Genomic DNA, 17,002 nt, shown 5'->3' on the forward strand with positions numbered 1-17,002 from the left:
CTGTTGGATGCCATATTCTTCACTTCCTGTCCCAAAGTTTTTGAGCAGTTTGTTAAAACAGCTGCCACGTTCCACTCCAGAGGTGGCTGCATTTCACTGACTGTTGAAATGCGCATAGCTTGTTAATCTGGGCCAAATTCTGCTGGGTCTTGCACTCACACTGCATTATGAGTAAGGCTGGTTGAATGTGGCCCTTTACATCCTTTGGGGCGCTCGAAAAGTGTCACTCATTCTTATCAGAGGGAGGCGTCCGTTGAAAGTGTCTTTGTTCTCGCATCTTCCCTTTAGTGTGAGTAGAAGATAGGTGTCGAGAGCTGATGCGGGAAAGCAAATGGAACCCGTTTGGAAGCCATTGGTGCACCAAAGAACTGCTGCCTGGAGTAGCTGTGTTGCTAGCATGACTGGTTATTCATTGGGGTTTTTTAAAGAGCTAACACTTTCTTTGGGGCTTGCTATAAGTTATATACGTGCTGACGCTACACTTGAGGCTGTGCAGTGAAGCCAGTCTTTGCCCTGAAGAGTTGGCAGAGCTGATGGAGGCACCAGGAAGCCCAGAGGAAGGAATACTTTGGAGCTGCTTTTTAGCTGTTGGTTTGTGTCCCTTGTTGTGGACATCCCGGAAGAAGTGATTCTGTAGGAGCAACCTGGATTTGGGGCGGGAAAGGGCCTGGGGAAGCAGGATTCTAAGGGTGTCTGCACATTGGGGCGGCACAGAGAGGAGCAGTGTAGGGCCTGGACAGGTACTGGGAATGCCAAAAACTTACCACCATTTAATTCTGATTGCAGGAGCGTCCTGTAACTTTGAGGAAGTCCTTGACTCCCCGAGGGAAGCCAGCTGTGCCCCTGTTGGAGAAGAGCTCTGACAACAGCAACCAGGGTGCATCTCCAAAGCCCCCGCAGATGCCATCGCTGAAAAGCAGCAAAGACTGCGTTACTAACGCTGATCCTAATGAGCCAGGAGACCTCCTTCTCCCGCCATCGATATCGAGGCTGGCCCCCACCATCCTCTCTGCAGGGCTGAAGTCAAGCCCTGAGGTGAATAAATTCCAGCAGTTGAAGCAGACAGTGGCCCAGAGACTGGGCTCCCTGGATCCTGGCTGGCTGGACAGGTGTCAGGGCATCAGGGAGAAAGTAGGGGAGCGATCAAGAGAGGAAAGTGCTTCTACCTCAAATGGCAGGAACAAAGATCAGACAAAAGCCGGCTGTGCCCTGCAGGGGAATGTTGCCCAACCTCTGCATGACCATTCCCTGAACCAAACCGCTGGAGCTAGGGCTCAGTCCCTGGAAAGCGAGCATGGTCCACCTCTAGGAAACTGCCTCCTGGGGAGCTGGAAGCTGCAGGAACTCCAGGATCCTTCTAGGAGAAACCAGCAAGGAGCTGCGCTGGAGGGGGATGGTCTGATTAAAGGTGGTGGAGGTGACTGCAGGGTGGCTGTGAAGGATGAGCAGGGCACTAGTGAAACCCAAGGGAACGGCAGGATGGACTCGTCGCTTGGTGCTGCTGAAATCAGCATTGCCAAAGAACATGTCAGTAAACCCAAGACTCTCCCAAAGGATGCCCATCAGGGAGCAGAGCAGGAAAAGCTCGGTAACACTTCAGGAGGGGAGGGAGGAGCCTCTTGTAGAATAGGGGACGGGCCCAGTCAACCCAAGAAGGTCAAAGCGACCAATAGAAAGAGGCAGCGAACGGCCACGGCCAGCAGAGATAATGGTGCGACAGGCCCAGAAGATGGTGCTGTGGCACCAAAGCGCAGGCGGACCAATGCATCAGCCAGAGACAACCCCGTCTCCGTGAAGAAGAAAGCGAGAGGGTCTGTCTGTGAGCCAAAGCCAGGCGAAAACAACTTGGAAGAGGATGGGGAGGATGTGGAGGCTAAAGAGGAGAAGGGAAGGGATGTGCCAATGCTCTCTGAAAACCTCCTTGGAGAAGTCGAAGGGGAGGGGAAGCACAAATGGAGCAGCAGAGCCAGCGTCTGCAGGTGGGTTTGGTCTCTTCTGGTGGCTCAGCCTTGAGGTTGGGAATCCAGCTGGGGTGGCCGAAGTGCAGCCCACAGGATCGTACGATGTAGCCAGAAGTTGTCCTTGTCTTGAGTATAGAGAGGCAGCCCTTGGAGACTAAAGGTCCCGCCGTGCAATGCTCCCCGTTGACCCAAGTGGCCAGGGATCTAGCGCTCGCCATCTCATGGGTGTGTAAGATGGGCAGCTCTTGCAGCATCATCTACAATTCCTGGAAACCACCTGGCAGTAACCTGCTTGGACCTGAGCAGCGTCTGAAACGTGTGCTGAAACTGGCCTAAGCTGGCGTTCCAAGGTGCAAGTGCTTTCCCAGTCAACTTCAATACCGAATGAGCATCCTCATGCCCTAATGTAGCCTGCTTCCTGCCAGCAGCTCTTACGGCGTGTGCAAGGCCTATATTTATTTTGGGCCAGATCCTCTCTGGTGCGAAGAAGCACTTGGTTCGGCAGATGAGAAAAGCAGTCAGGGAACCAGTTACAGCGCCCCAGTTCTCAAGCTGGCCCTGGCATAAATTGAAGCAGCCTAGAGGCTGCTCTGAGTGTGACAGTTGGCTCTGGTCACCAGCTGAGAATTGCTATGGGGGAGCAGAGTTTGAGCTGGGGTAGCTGAGAGGAGTCTGGCTCTCTGCAATGAGCAGGTGACTAAAGCCTCCAGCAGCTGATAGCAGGGATGATGCTAATGTAACAGGAGAAATAAATCAAAACCAGGGCAGGGAAGGAAGCTGAACAGGGGGGTTGCCAAATGGAAATTGGGAGCTGGGGAGGCTTAGCATGAGACAATGTTTTTTCAAGTCACTAAATGGCAATTGCAAGCGGTGTAGGGTAAAATCAACTATTAAACCCCAGCCCAGTGTTGTGGGCAGTAGAAGCTAGCGCAGCAGAGATGCTGCAAGGAAGCTAGATGACTTTCCAATCTGCTTGTCAAAGCACCTCCGCATCCCATTTTGAGGCAGGTGGCACGTTAAATATTGACAGAGAGAGGGGATCTGTATCCAGAGCATTTATCAAGGTAAGAGCTGAGCTGCTGGGCTCCTTTTGCAGAGTGACTTCAGGGGTTCGAAACTAGCTCTGTAGCCCTGAGGGGAAGAGTAGTGATCAGTACTGACTTTCAGAATATCTCCCTCCCTCTGTTACTAAGCACGTATTGGGTTCTTTAAACATTGCTTTAAAAATATTGCCTGGGGACAGATTCTTCCCTACCCCCACCCAAATCAGTGGGGTTGTTCTCAGAATAAGGTCATCTTCAGTGTGTGTGAGAGGGGCAGAATCTGGCCCTTCTCTTGGGTAGTCTCATGTGAGTCGTAGACTTTAAGGTCAGAAGGGACCCTTGTGATCGTCTAGTCTGGAACGCATGGGACCTGGAGTCAGGGTACCGCGGTTCTGTTCCTGGCTCTCCCACAGACGGAGTGTGTAACTTTGGGCCACACTAAAGCCAAGGCTTTCAGAAGTCTTCACTAATTTTGGGTGCCCCACATGAGACCCCTTGCGCCTGGTTTTTCACAAACACCCATTGACTCTGATTAGAGTTGTGGGTGCTTAACCCCTCCGCTAGCCAAGCCAAAGTGTCTCAAGGTGGCCTCTCCAAAATCAAGGGCCCCAGAATGAGAAAAGCAACTTTTGAAAAAATAGCCATTAGCTTCTCTGTGCCTCAGTTTCCCCTCTGTAAAATGGGGGTGATGATTAATCATTGTTTCTGCAGCACTTTGAAATCCTTGGATGGCAGGTGCCAGGGAAGGGCAGCGTGGGGTAGATTTCACCAGTGGCGCAGCTTTACTACTTGCATTTCAGACTGCTTGGGAAAATGAAACTAGACCTATCCCCATCTCTCGCCATTGCTCCATGTTGCCTGCCTTGATGCCGTCCAGCTTTCATTGCAGCAAGAATACAATCCAGTGCATCTTCATGGGCAGCATACACGCTGCCGGACTCGATCGCCTGGACTTGTTTTTCCAGGGCCCCTCCAAAGAAGGACGGCAACTTTGTCAGACTCAACCTGAAGAGGAAATCTCACGTGAAAGGTTACGCGTTGAGAGGACATCGCCTTCGCAAGCAGGTAAGACGGCCAGTTGCTTGGCGAGTGCTAATTAAGGGGAGGATCCCCCCTTTATAAAAGAGCAACAACCCTCATTTCCCATGTCCCTGTGTCTTTCCATGCTGCTAACCTCTCCTTCCCCATCTCCGTTCTCCTGCAGCACAGGCTGTGAGCAGTTCTGAACGTTTCATTCTGTGCTGCAGACCGTGTTTCTGATGGAGCTAGGTATTTATACCCTCTTGCTTGCTAGGGTTTGCCCCTTTCATTAAGGGACTCAACAAGCTTGAAATCTAGTCACTTTTCCAAGTGAGTTTAAAGCAGTTTCACTTTTTACCCTGGCTCCTGAATCCTCTTGCTAGTTTCTGTGGTTTTACAGTCAAAAATCCACCCCCCCCTTTTTTTTTTTTAAATGTTTCCTCTCCCTTTTATCATGTGAAAGAGCCACACAAGTGGGAGACAGTGACTGACTGGGCAGTGGGGCTGAGGAACCGTGAGACTGACTGGATAAAGTGCTGCCAGCTGCATGTTGTAAATGAATGGAGGGTGGTGGGGGAAGAAGAGAATCGGTTTTGCTCTCTGATCTCAAAGTTATAGGGATCTCAGGCCCTGATCCTGACAGTTACTCTGAGGGCAGAACCCTGCACCCAGGCAGAGCCCCACTGATGTCACTGGGTGCTGGGGTCTGTCCATGGGGAGTAACTTGTCGGATCAGGGCCTGAACTGTTGCTCACAACCACAGCCTGCAACGGGCTTTCAGGCAGGAGTGTGCTGCTGACCTGACGTTGACAGGATCCCTTTGAAGTGTTTGCAGCCTGTGCTGTAGAATATGCCATTCCTTCTAACATGCCTAAGGGCAATGATAGAGCACAGAGACCTCACCAGACTTTGGCTTCTTTAAAATCTGTCTAGTTCCTCCTTTCCAAAGGCCATGCGAGAGCCCCGAGTGAGATTCTTAATGCCTTCGGCCGCGGGGCAGACTGTAGAATTGGTTTTGGTTTAGTTTAGAGAATCACTCTCTCAGCGAAACATGCCCAGTGTACTGGATTCCAGTAGGAGAAACAGCCTTCCATTAACATCATGGCAACACTTCAGTGCTTTGCTGATCTAATGATCCACAGTCGAATGGCACCGGCTTAATCTTGCTGCCAAGCAAAGAATCATTAAATAACGGGGAATTCAACAGCACAGCTTTTGTTTGTAGAAGATGAATATTATGGTGAATTCCAGCCTGCTCAGATAAGATGTTAAACAGAGGTACCAATCACATGACGCCAAAGCTCCCAAAGCATTTCTTGCAACAGCAGTGGAATTAACTCTTGTGTTCTAGCCAGATTCTACCATGGGTGGCTGCATTCTGCTTCCTTTAATCCCCCTCCACTCCACACAGCTCCAATTGGATACAGTTGACTTCCCTTCATGTCCTAAATTGTGTAATGTTGCTGGGTTAAGCACCACTGCATTTAGCTGCAGAGATGGCTGCACATGTGAAAGGATTCCTGTCTTGTAGCTCTGCTCAGTAGTGAACGCTATCACTGACACACCATCTCCTCAGTTAGAATCCCGTTTTCACAGGCTGTTCTGAAAGGTTCACATTTTAGGGTGAAACTTTGCATTCCTGGGCTCTGCCCAAAGATCAGTTTTATTTGAGCAAGTTCTCGTCAACCATTTTTTGGAAACGGATGGCACTGAAAACAATTCTCCAGTGGGGCGTTGTGTCACCGCCTGCTCTGCAACCCTGGGTGCCTTACAATGCTTTGCTGCTGTAGCTCCCAACCTGAGCTGCTCACAAACAGCCTGCCAGCACGCAGGTCACACTGTGTGTGTGTGTAGCCACAGTCCTGGTCCAGCGGCTCTGACCCCAACAGCCCATCAGCAACGCAGCATTCACACCCTGGCTTCCACAAGCCTTGGTTACTACTGGCAGGGTGACCCGGACACACTCCCAGTCCTGAATTTTACCCAAAACATGTTCTGCACTGTCCAGCCCTCTCCTGGACAGCTCAGATACCACAGATCCACTGACCCTATAAGGGGTCAATATGCAACTGTTTGCGTCACTCCAGCTGAAGTAGCAAACAGTTCAGTTTATACACAACTGAACACTGGATTCAGTTTTGATTAGAAAATAAAACAAGTTCATTTAAGTGTAAAGGGACTTTAAGCGAGTACAAGTATAAGGCATTAAAGCCAGACGTAGGTACACAAGAAATAAAGATAAAACGCTGTCTAGCAGCTAAAACGTAACAAACTAGACCTGGTTCAAGGTAAAATCCTTACTAGGGGTTCCCAGCAATGTTGCTGGGAAACTCTCAGGTCAGGAACTCCTCCAAAGTCAAAGGGTTGGTTCTTTTGTCATCTTAAGTAAAAGGCAGAGAGAGACCCGGGGTGTGTTTGCCCCTCCCTTTTGTAGTCCAGTCACCCTTTGCAATGCATCTACCTCTAGATAAAGTTCCTTGCCGCTGTGAGAACGGAGACCTGGGTCTCGTGGTGAGAGGTTCCATGTGGTTGTTTGCTAAAATGCAGATCGATCTGTTCCTGCCCCATTTCGTCGCCAAAGAATGGCCATGTGATGGGGGAGCCCAGTTAACCTTGATGACACCTGGCTAGAGGCCTGGGCTTGTCCTTCCTCTTTGAGGAACCGGTTTACCCGCCTTGCTGCCCTAGGGACCCTGTTTACTACTTATATGTAAATGGAGGTCAACACACATTTCTTTGTTTAGGACAACGGTCACCAACTGTCTGATCGCGATCGACTGGTCGATCCTAGAGAATCTCCCAGTCGATCGCCATCTCTGGTGGTGCAGTGTAGCTGCCACTAAGGCAGACTTCTACCCTGGCCCTACTCCGCTCCCGGAAGCAGCCAGTGTGGCCCTGGGGGCAGAGGGTCTCCCTCTGTGCGCTGCTCCTGCCTGCAAGTACCGCCCCCGCAGCTCCCATTGGCCGGGAGAGATGCAGGGGCGGTGCTTGCAAAGAGGGTCAGCGTGTGGAGCCACATGCTCCCCCGCCTCCCCTGCAGGGGCTTGTTGGCCCCTTCTAGGAACTGTGTGGGGCTGGGGTAGGCACCCCATACCCCCTCCCAGAGCCAGCACCCTGTACCCCCTCCTGCACCCTGACCCCCATCCCAGAGCCAGCACCCTGTACCCCTCCTGCACCCCAACCCCTGCCCCAGCCCTGACTCCTCTCCCAGAGCCAGCACCGTGTACCCCCTCCTGAACCCCATCCCTGAGCCCCCTGCCAGAACCAGCACCCCATACTCCCTGTACCCCAATTATCTGCCCCAGCCCTGAGCCCCCATCCCAGAGCCAGCACCCTGTATCCCTCCTGCACCCCAAGCCCCAGCCCTGAGCCCCCTGCCAGAGCCAGCACCCCGTACCCCCTCCTGCACCCCAAGCCTCTGCCCCAGCCTTTACCCCCGCCCAGAGCCAGCACCCCGTATCCCCTCCTGCACCGAACCCTCTGCCCTGGCCCTGACCCCCCTCCCAGAGCCAGGACCCTGTATCCCCTCCTGCACCCCAACACTCTGTCCCTGCCCGGAGCTCCCTCCTGCACCCAAACTCCCTCCCAGAGCTTTGCACCCCTCACCCCCTCCTGCACCCCAACCCCCTGCCCCAGGCTCAGCCCAGATCCCCCTTCCATACTGCGAACCCCTCGGCCACAGCCCAGAGCCCGCACCCGTTCCCGAACCCCAACCCTCTATCCCAGCCTGGTGAAAGTGAGTGAGGGTGGGGGAGAGTGAGCGATTGGGGGGGGGGGGGGATGGAGGGGATGGGGTTTTGGGGAAGGGGCGGAGTAGATTCTGGGTTGCCCTTAGATTCAAAAAGTGATCTCGGGCATAAAAAGGTTGGAGACCACTGGTTTAGGACAGCACTGTTTAACAACTTCTGCCTCGGCAGGGCTATGTGGGTTTGAATATGTGCTAAGAACATCACATGGGGAATTCATAACTTTACATGTAATGTTGCTACATACAGTTCATAGTGATATTATTAACCAGTGGGTTATTAGTTTTCAAATGATGCCTCACAAGATGTATTTTGTACAAAGATTATTACAGTAGCATGTAGGGTGTGACTACAGGGGTGCATTCGGTTACATATGCCACATACTATACAAGGTGTGTGGTGCAGTTGTTCATTACTGTGGCAACTGTAACACTTGCTTTTCCTGCCTCGTTTTTAATTTTAACTGTGCAATATAAATGTAGGTTTGTGCATTTAATCGATACTGTGGGTAACATACTTTGGAGCTGTTATGTTCATGGCATATGTTTAGGTAAAAACACAAAATATTTTTGCTGGAAGGTTGCAACATAATACTTTAATTTCCTAGAATTCTGAATTCTAACATGCACGAATCCACAAACAGCGAAACAAAGCAGGCTGCTCCCTAGGGCAGCGAGGCGCAACTCACCCCACCTTACTCTAGACTGGCTGTCTGCAGCAGACTGAATGCGCAAGACCCAGGTTGCACGCTTCCCTACAGAGTCCCCTAGCCTGCCAGCAGGACCTGGAAACCACTTGCAAACTTTGAGTGACAGCTTGTAATTTTAACACAATTTGCACTACCCCACAGGGGCCTTTCCAAAGAGAGGTGCTACCAAAATATATAATTAGCCTTTTAGCGAAGATTTGCTGGGATGCTTAATGGACTGCTGTGTGCGTGAGAGAGAAAGCGTGTCTAGTGAGGGGGGCGGGTGGAAGAAATACATTCTGATTTTAGCTGAAAGAAAAGCCTGTTTATTTTTAAAGCTTGGTGTGTTTACACAGCATGTCTGCGAACATGTGATCCACAGGCAAAGGGACCAAGCAGTATAAAAATATCTGGGTTATCGGTTGCTTCTCAAAACGGTTTATGTGGAAGCGCTGATAGCCTTTCCCTGGGTTAACTCTTTGGATGATGATTGTCCTTGTATCACATCTGAGCAGCTTCAAGGACAGGTGAGGACGGCAACTGCTGCTAGGAGACGCTTTCTGTAAGAATTTTCTTTCCAATCTAACAAAATCAGAAAATCTGCTTTTGTTTATTTCCGACCTCAGAGCCTGAGGCGGCGTGTTCCAGTTGACGAGAAAGGTCACAGAAATGCGCAGGGGGGGGTTGGTTGTATTTTGAATCTCTCTTAAAAATAAGCCTCTCTTGTGTTTGACCCACTGTTCCCTGCCTGGCTATCCCCTGGAGTTTGGATCTCTTTAGATCTCTCAAACTCATAGGGTTTGAATAGACCCCCGCCCTGCAGCGAAGAGAGACTGAGGGCCAAGGAAATGCTGTGAATGCTGCCTTGGGGCTGGGCGCCATGGAGGAGGCAGGGCGTGTGCCCTCCAAACCCTACAGATCCTGGCTACCTATTGGCTAGAGATACTGGCCCTGTAGAGAGGGGATGCTGCTTTCTAGGGGTGCTCTTCTCACCCTGCAGGGTCCTAGAGCTCCAGCCCAAGCCCAGAAATCTTCTCCGCAATGAAACAGCCCCACAGCCTGAGCCCTGCGAGCCCGTCCGTTGGCATGGGCTGGCCACGGGGTTTTCTGTGCTGTGTAGACATGTTAAGCTGTGACTTGGTTGCAGTCTATAATACCTCTGTGGGGAACACGTGATAATGGGCTCTTCAATCTAGCAACGAAAGGTTGGAAGTTGGAGCTAGACAACTCAGACTGGAAATAAGACGTACATTTTTAATGGTGAAGGTAATTAACCACTGGAACAATTGATCAAGCGTTGTGGTAGATTCTCCATCACTGGCCATTTTTAAATCGACCTTGGATGTTTTTCTAAAAGATCCGCTCCAGGAATTATTTTGGGGCAGGTGTGACACAGGAGGTCAGACTAGATGATTGCAATGGTCCCTGCTGGCCTTGGATTCCATGAAACACAGAGCAAGAGGCAGTTCCTGCCCCAGAGAGCTTATAGTCTCTAACTTAACCAAGGAAAATGCAGACGAATTTAAGGCTTCTTCATCCCAGTGGTGAGAACAAGAAGTCCCCTTTCCAGCACATTTGCTAAGTGAGCTACCAAAAGGCCAATTTCCAGCCAAAGTCGTTTCTAGCCTCCCATCATCTGCAGTTTCAAATTAATTCAGAATTCTCCTTTGTTTTGCTTCATGGCCTAACAGTTGTGCAGTGTTGCTGTGCACTGTTACGTACCGGCTGACGGCCACCCCCAGAGGTGGTGCATTTCCCAGGAGTGATCACTGACTGGGTGTGGAGATGTAGGAGGTTCCTATGTCCCTAATCTGGCTGTTTCTGGTGGGGCTTGTTTGGCTTACAAGCAAGGCCCTGGCTTAGGCGTGCTGGTCCCTTTACAGGTGTGGAAGCAGAAGTGGCAGAAGAAAGGCGAATGGTTTGGAGGAGGTGGCAGATGCTTCGACAGGGGCTCAGATACCTGCTTCAGCTGCGGTGGAACAGGGCACTGGGCCTCGGAGTGCAAGGGCAGAGGTAAGGCTTTCTACCTCCCATGGCCAGCTGGGCCAGCCTGAAAAAGCAACAGCTCACATAGATACCTGCACTGGTGTCAGGAACTGCTGCATAAACAAGGACGATGTGCTCGGCACAGCCATGCTTGGCAGTAGTAAGGTTTTGGGAGGCTGACGTGTGGCCAAGGGTCAGCTGGATGCATGGCAGGGCGTGTTCCTGGATTTTACTTTATTGCACGAACAGGTTTGGCAATAAATTTCCACCCACTTTACGTTTTAATGCTGGATAAATTACAGCAGCAGCATGAGATAAATGTTAGATGTGCAGCAGTGAATGAGAACACAACACAAACGCTAATGAATACAGAGAACCCCCAGGTGTGTAGGACAGTAAAGACTGTCCAGAGGCAATAGGGAACTTTGCATCAAGAGGAGTAACAATGGGAATCTCTCCTGTCCCCTCCTGCTGGCTTCAGGACCTGGCCTTTGGGGGAAACCTCTCATAGGAAGAGACTGAAAAGATTGTTACCTTAGAGAAGAGAAAAATGGACATGATAAAAGTCTATAACCCAATGAATGGTCTAGAGAAGGAGATCGAGAGCTTCTGCGCTCCCTGTCTCACAGCACAGGAACAAGGGGAAACTCAGTGACATTGGGTGGTGGGAAACTGATCAAAGGAAATATGTTAACAGAAAACATGTAACTAGATTGTGGAACTTGCTGCCACCGGATGTCATTGTGGACAAGAACCTAGCAAGCCTGAAAAAGGGACTGGAATGCCTATGGATAACCAGAGAATCCAGAGTTAGAGTAGTTCATGTAAGAGGGGTATTGGAAGGGACATCAAACCTGCTTCGGGGTTTAAGCCAATCTCTAACTACTAGAGACCAGGATGAGAGCTAACGTAGGGGCTGATTATCCCACCTCTGAAGCATCTGATGCTGGTCAGAGACTCGATACCTCGGGTCTGAGCCAGTCTAGCAATTCCTGTGATCCTATGAAAAGTGACTGGCCCTGAAAGCATTTCTCCAGGCCACCAGCTTGCAGAGCGCTAGATATTGGATCTTATTAATCATTTCATGGTCTCGGTCCCATTTTGCCTTTTTTTCCCTCCAATTCAGCCAGATGTATGTGTGCATTCGGGGCAAGGAGCTCCTGGCCCTCAGAGACTGTGTACGGGCTTTGGAGGCCAGGGTGGCTGAGCAGGAGGAGCTAAGTGAGACTGAGAGATACATAGATGAGACTTTCCGGGATACAGTAGAATGGTCCCACCCCCCGTCTGACAGCCTCTGTGCTGTTGAGGAGGATGAAAGCCTCAGGGAAGGAGAACATACAACTGGAGCAGAGGGAAACAATCCCATAGTTGGGACCTTCCTTCCAGATGATGATGTGGTATCATCTCACACTGAGGATACCTCTCCGGGGGAGGGAACTCCAGTTACTAGAAAGAGACAGGTATTCGTAATTGGCGAGTCGATCATTAGAAACATAGATAGCTGGGCTTGCGAGGACAGGGAGAACCGCATGGTGACTTGCCTGCCTGGTGCAAAGGTTGCGGATCTCTTGAGACATCTAGACAGACTTGTGTGTAGTGCTGGGGAGGATCCGGTGGTCGTGGTACATGTAGGTACCAGTGACATAGGGAAGGATAGGAGAGAGGTCCTGGAGGCCAAATTTAGGCTGCTAGGTAAGAGGTTGAAGTCCAGGACCTCCATGGTAGCATTCTCGGAGATGCTTCCAGTTCCACATGCAGGGCCAGTTAGACAGCAAACTGCAGGGTCTCAATGCGTGGATGAGACGATGGTGTAGGGAGGAGGGGTTTGCATTTATTAGAAACCGGGGAAACTTCTGGGAAAGGGGGAACCTATACAGGAAAGATGGACTCCACCTAAACCAAAATGGAACCAGACTGCTGGTGCTTAAAATTAAAATGGTCATAGAGCAGTTTTTTAAACTAAGGGCTGGGGGAAAGCTGACAGGTGCAGCGGAGCATGTGGTTCGGCCATCCCTTAGGGGAGGCTCTCTAAATAGAGATTCCCTGAGTCCTAATAAGGAGGAGAGGATGGAAGATGATAAAATACAGGGAGGATCTGAGGCGAAACAGTCAAATGAAAAAAAGTCCCATTCAATTACATCATGTTATGGCAGACAGCTAAAAAGTGACAAGTTTTTAACGTGCTTATATACCAATGCTAGAAGTCTAAATAATAAGATGGGTGAACTAGAGTGCCTTGTATTAAATGAAGATATCGATATAATAGGCATCACAGAAACTTGGTGGAATGAGGATAATCAACGGGACGCAGTAATACCAGGGTACAAAAATCTATTGGAAGGACAGAACAGGTCGTGCTGGTCGGGGGAGTGGCATTTATATGTGAAAGAGTCTAGAATCAAATGAAGTAAAAATCTTAAATGAACCAAACTGTACCATAGAATTTCTATGGATAGTAATTCCATGCTCGAATAATAAGAATATAGCAGTAGGGCTATATTACAGACCACCTGACCAGGATGGTGATAGTGCCTGTGAAATGCTCCGGGAGATTAGAGAGGCTATTAAAATAAAAAAACTCAATAATAGGGGATTTCAGCTCTCCCCATATTGACTGGGTACATGTCATCTCTGGACGGGATGCAGCGATAAAGTTTCTTGACACCTTAAATGACTGCTTCTTGGAGCAGCTGGTCCTAGAACCCACAAGAGAAGAGGCAATTCTTGATTTAGTCCTAAGTGGAGCACAGGATCAGATCCAAGAGGTGAATATAGCTGGACTGCTTGGTAATAGCGACCATAATACAATTTAAATGTAACGTCCCTGTGACAGGGAAAACACCACAGCGGGTCAACACTGTAGCATTTAATTTCAGAAAGGGGAAATGCACAAAAATGAGGTTAGTTAAACAGAAATTAAAAAGTGAAATCCCTGCAAGCTGCATGGAAACTTTTTAAGAACACCATAATAGAGGCTCAACTTAAATGTATCCCCCAAATTAAAAAAACATAGTAAGAGAACCAAAAAAGAGCCACTGTGGTTAAACAAGAAAGTAAAAGAAGCAGTGAGGCAAGAAGGCATCCTTTAAAAAGTGGAAGTTAAATCCTAGTGGGGGAAAATAGAAAGGAGCGTAAACTCTCTGGCAAATGAAGTGTAAAAATATATTTAAGAAGGCCAAAAAAGAATTTGAAGAACAGCCAGCCAAAGACTCAAAAAGTAATAGCAAAAATTTTTTAATTACATCAGAAGCAGGAAGCCTGCTAAACAACCAGCTGGGCCAGTGGACGATCTAGATGCTAAAGGAGCACTCAAGGACAATAAGGCCATTGCGGAGAAACTAAATGAATTCTTTGCATCGGTCTTCACGGTTGAGGATGTGAGGGAGATTCCCAAACTTGAACCATTTTTTTTTAGGTGACAGATCTGAGGAACTGTCCCAGATTGAGATGTCATTAGAGGAGGTTTTGGAACAAATTGATAAACTAAACAGTAATAAGTAACCAGGACCAGGTGGTATTCACCCAAGAGTTCTGAAGGAACTCAGATGTGAAACTGCAGGACTACTAAGTGTAGTCTGTAACCTATCATTTAAATCAGCTTCTGTATCAAATGACTGGAGGACAGCTAATGTGACACCAGTTTTTAAAAAAGGGCTCCAGAGGAGACACTGGCCTGTAATTGCCGGGAAGCCTGACTTTAGTACCAGGCAAACTGGTTGAAACTATAGTAAAGAACAAAATTGTCAGACACATAGATAAACATAATATGTTGGGGAAGAGTCAACATGTTTTTTGTAAAGGGAAATTGTGCCTCACCAATCTACTAGAATTCTTTGAGGGGGTCAACAAGCCTGTGGACAAGGGGGATCCAGTAGATATAATGTATTTAGATTTTCAGAAAGCCTTTGACAAGGTCCCTCACCAAAGGCTCTTAAGCAAAGAAGCTGTCATGGGATAAGAGGGAAGGTTCTCATGGATCGGTAACTGGTTAAAAGATAGGAAACAAAGGTGTAACAGGTCGGACTCACCCCTGCAGCACCTCCTGCTGGTGACTCTGGGGATTTAGCTCTTTCCAGCCCAGGAGCGCCCTCTGCAGGCCAGTGATCCACCTGTTTGCTACTGGCCCCGTGTCCCTCCCAGGACCCTGGTGCCCCTTTAACCAGGTTTCCCCTTCCCAGGGGAACCCCCACCCTACTATCCTGACTTCGCCTCAGTAGTGGCTACTGCCCAGTCTCTATCTAGCCCCCGTTCACTGGGGCAGACTGCAGTAGCCAGCACTCATCATTGGCAAAGGGGGTTTGGACCTGCTGCCTTTGCCTACCCCTAGGTTGCCCCCTGCAACCCCCAGTACCTTTTGCCCTATGCTAGGCCACAGCCTGGGGTTTTCTAGGCTGGAGCTTCCCCAGCTCCTCAGCCTTTCCCCAGCCCTGCTTCACCCTAGGTACCTTGTCTCAGCTCCTAAGCAGCCAGGCCCATCTCTCTCTATAGCCAGAGAGAGACTGTCTGGGCGCCTGGCTCATAGCCTTTTATAGGGGCCAGCTGTGGCCTGATTGGGATGTGGCCCAGCTGTGGCTACTTCCCCAATCAGCCCAGCTTTGAGAGCAGCAGCTCTCAAGCCCTGCCAAGCCGCTTTTAAACCCCTTAAAACCCGGAGCAGGGATCCACCCTGCTACAAAAGGGTAGGCCACCTGCTTCTCCACGCACTCCCTATCCGTGGCCCCACGAAGTCGCGGGACCTCCTGGTCAACCTCCTCCTCGCCCTGGCTAAAATGGCCATCTACGCGACCAGGGAGAGGAGGTTGGCCGACGGAGACTCCTGCGACTGTGGGGCCTATTTCCGCTCCTCCGTCCGTTCACGCATCCGGGCGGAGTTCCTCTGGAGCAGTGGGCGTTGTCCGGGTTCTCTGCTCGGTGTCCCCATCTGGTTCCCTGTGACCTCACTCCCGCTCCTGTTTTTTTCATTAGTTGTCCCAAGTGTCCCGGACCTGTGGTTCCTCTCCTTAGGCTGGGGAGGTCCCTGGATACTAATAGGACAAAAGGGTAGGCCACCTGCTTCTCCACGCACTCCCTATCCGTGGCCCCACGAAGTCGCGGGACCTCCTGGTCAACCTCCTCCTCGCCCTGGCTAAAATGGCCATCTACGCGACCAGGGAGAGGAGGTTGGCCGACGGAGACTCCTGCGACTGTGGGGCTTGTTTCCGGTCCCTCGTCCGTTCACGTCTCCGGGCGGAGTTCCTCTGGGCGGCGTCCGCTGGCTCCCTTGACGCCTTCGAGGAGCAGTGGGCGCTGTCCGGGGTTCTCTGCTCGGTGTCCCCGTCAGGCTCCCTTCTTATGACCCTTTGACCACACTCCTGTCCCTGTTCTTTTATTAGTTGTCCCCCGCAATTAGTGGGTTTCTGAGGCCCTGTGGTACCTCCCCTTAGGCTGGAGGGGGGGTTCCATTAGCATGGGGCGGGCTTCGCCCACCCTGTTTCCCGGAAACCCAATAGATACAAAAGGGTAGGAATAAATGGTCAGTTTTCAGAATGGAGAGAGGTAAATGGTGGTGTCCCCCAGGGGTCTGTACTGGACCTAGTTCAATTTAACATATTCATAAATTATCTGGAAAAGACGGTAAATAGTGAGGTGACAAAATTTGCAGATAGTTAAGTCCCAGGCCGACTGCGAAGAGCTACAAAAGGATCTCTCAAAACTGGGTGACAAAATGGCAGATGAAATTCAGTGTTGATAAATTCAAAGTAATGCACACTGGAAAACATAATCCTAACTATACATATAAAATGATGGAGTCTAAATTAGCTGTTACCACTCCAGAAAGAGATCTTGGAGTCACTGTGGATAGTTTTCTGAAAACATCCACTCAATGTGCAGCAGCAGTCAAAAAAGCAAACAGTGTTGGGAATCATTAAGAAAGGAATAGACAGACAGAAAATATCATATTGACTCTATATAGATCCATGGTAAACCCACATCTTGAATACTGCGCGCAGATGTGGTTGCCCCATCCCGAGAAAGATATATTGGACTTGGAAAAGGTTCAGAAAAGGACAACAAACATGATTAGGGGTATGGAACGGCTTCCATATGAGGAGAGATTAATAAGACTAGGACTTTTCAGCCTGGAAAAGAGACAGCTAAGGGGGGATATGATAGTCTATAAAATCATGACTGGTGTGGAGAAAGTAAATAAGGAAGTGTAATTTACTCCTTCTCATAACACAAGAACTTGGGGCCACCCAATGAAATTAATAGGCAGCACATTTAACAGAAACAAAAGGAAGTATTTTTTCACATAAGGCACAGTCAACCTGTGGCACTCCTTGCCAGAGGATGTTGTGAAGGCCAAGACTATAACAGGGTTCAAAAAAGAACTAGATAAACTCATGGAGGGTAGGTCCTTCAATGGCTATTAGGCAGGATGGGCAGGAATGGTGTCCCTGGCCTCTGTTTGCCACAATCTGGGAATGGGCGACGGGATGGATCACTTGATGATTCCCTGTTCTGTTCATTCCCTCTGGGGCACCTGGCATTGGCCACTGTCAGCAGACAGGATACTGG

The 17,002-nt window shown here is 49.8% G+C and overlaps 1 protein-coding gene across 5 annotated transcripts in view; it reads left to right on the forward strand.

The window, feature by feature from the left end:
- The window catches only part of RECQL4 (RecQ like helicase 4), a 49,302-nt gene that overhangs the window by 9,427 nt on the left and 22,873 nt on the right, over nucleotides 1-17,002 (forward strand). For all 5 annotated transcript variants that reach the window (XM_039523853.1, XM_039523857.1, XM_039523855.1 and 2 more), the window contains 3 exons: nucleotides 787-1,979; nucleotides 3,970-4,069; nucleotides 10,342-10,471. In XM_039523853.1, the coding sequence (XP_039379787.1) occupies nucleotides 787-1,979; nucleotides 3,970-4,069; nucleotides 10,342-10,471 (1,423 nt within the window). The remainder of the gene's footprint in view (nucleotides 1-786; nucleotides 1,980-3,969; nucleotides 4,070-10,341; nucleotides 10,472-17,002) is intronic.

Source organism: Mauremys reevesii, linkage group 2 (genome assembly GCF_016161935.1).
Source record: "Mauremys reevesii isolate NIE-2019 linkage group 2, ASM1616193v1, whole genome shotgun sequence".
Taxonomy (NCBI): Eukaryota; Metazoa; Chordata; order Testudines; family Geoemydidae; genus Mauremys; species Mauremys reevesii.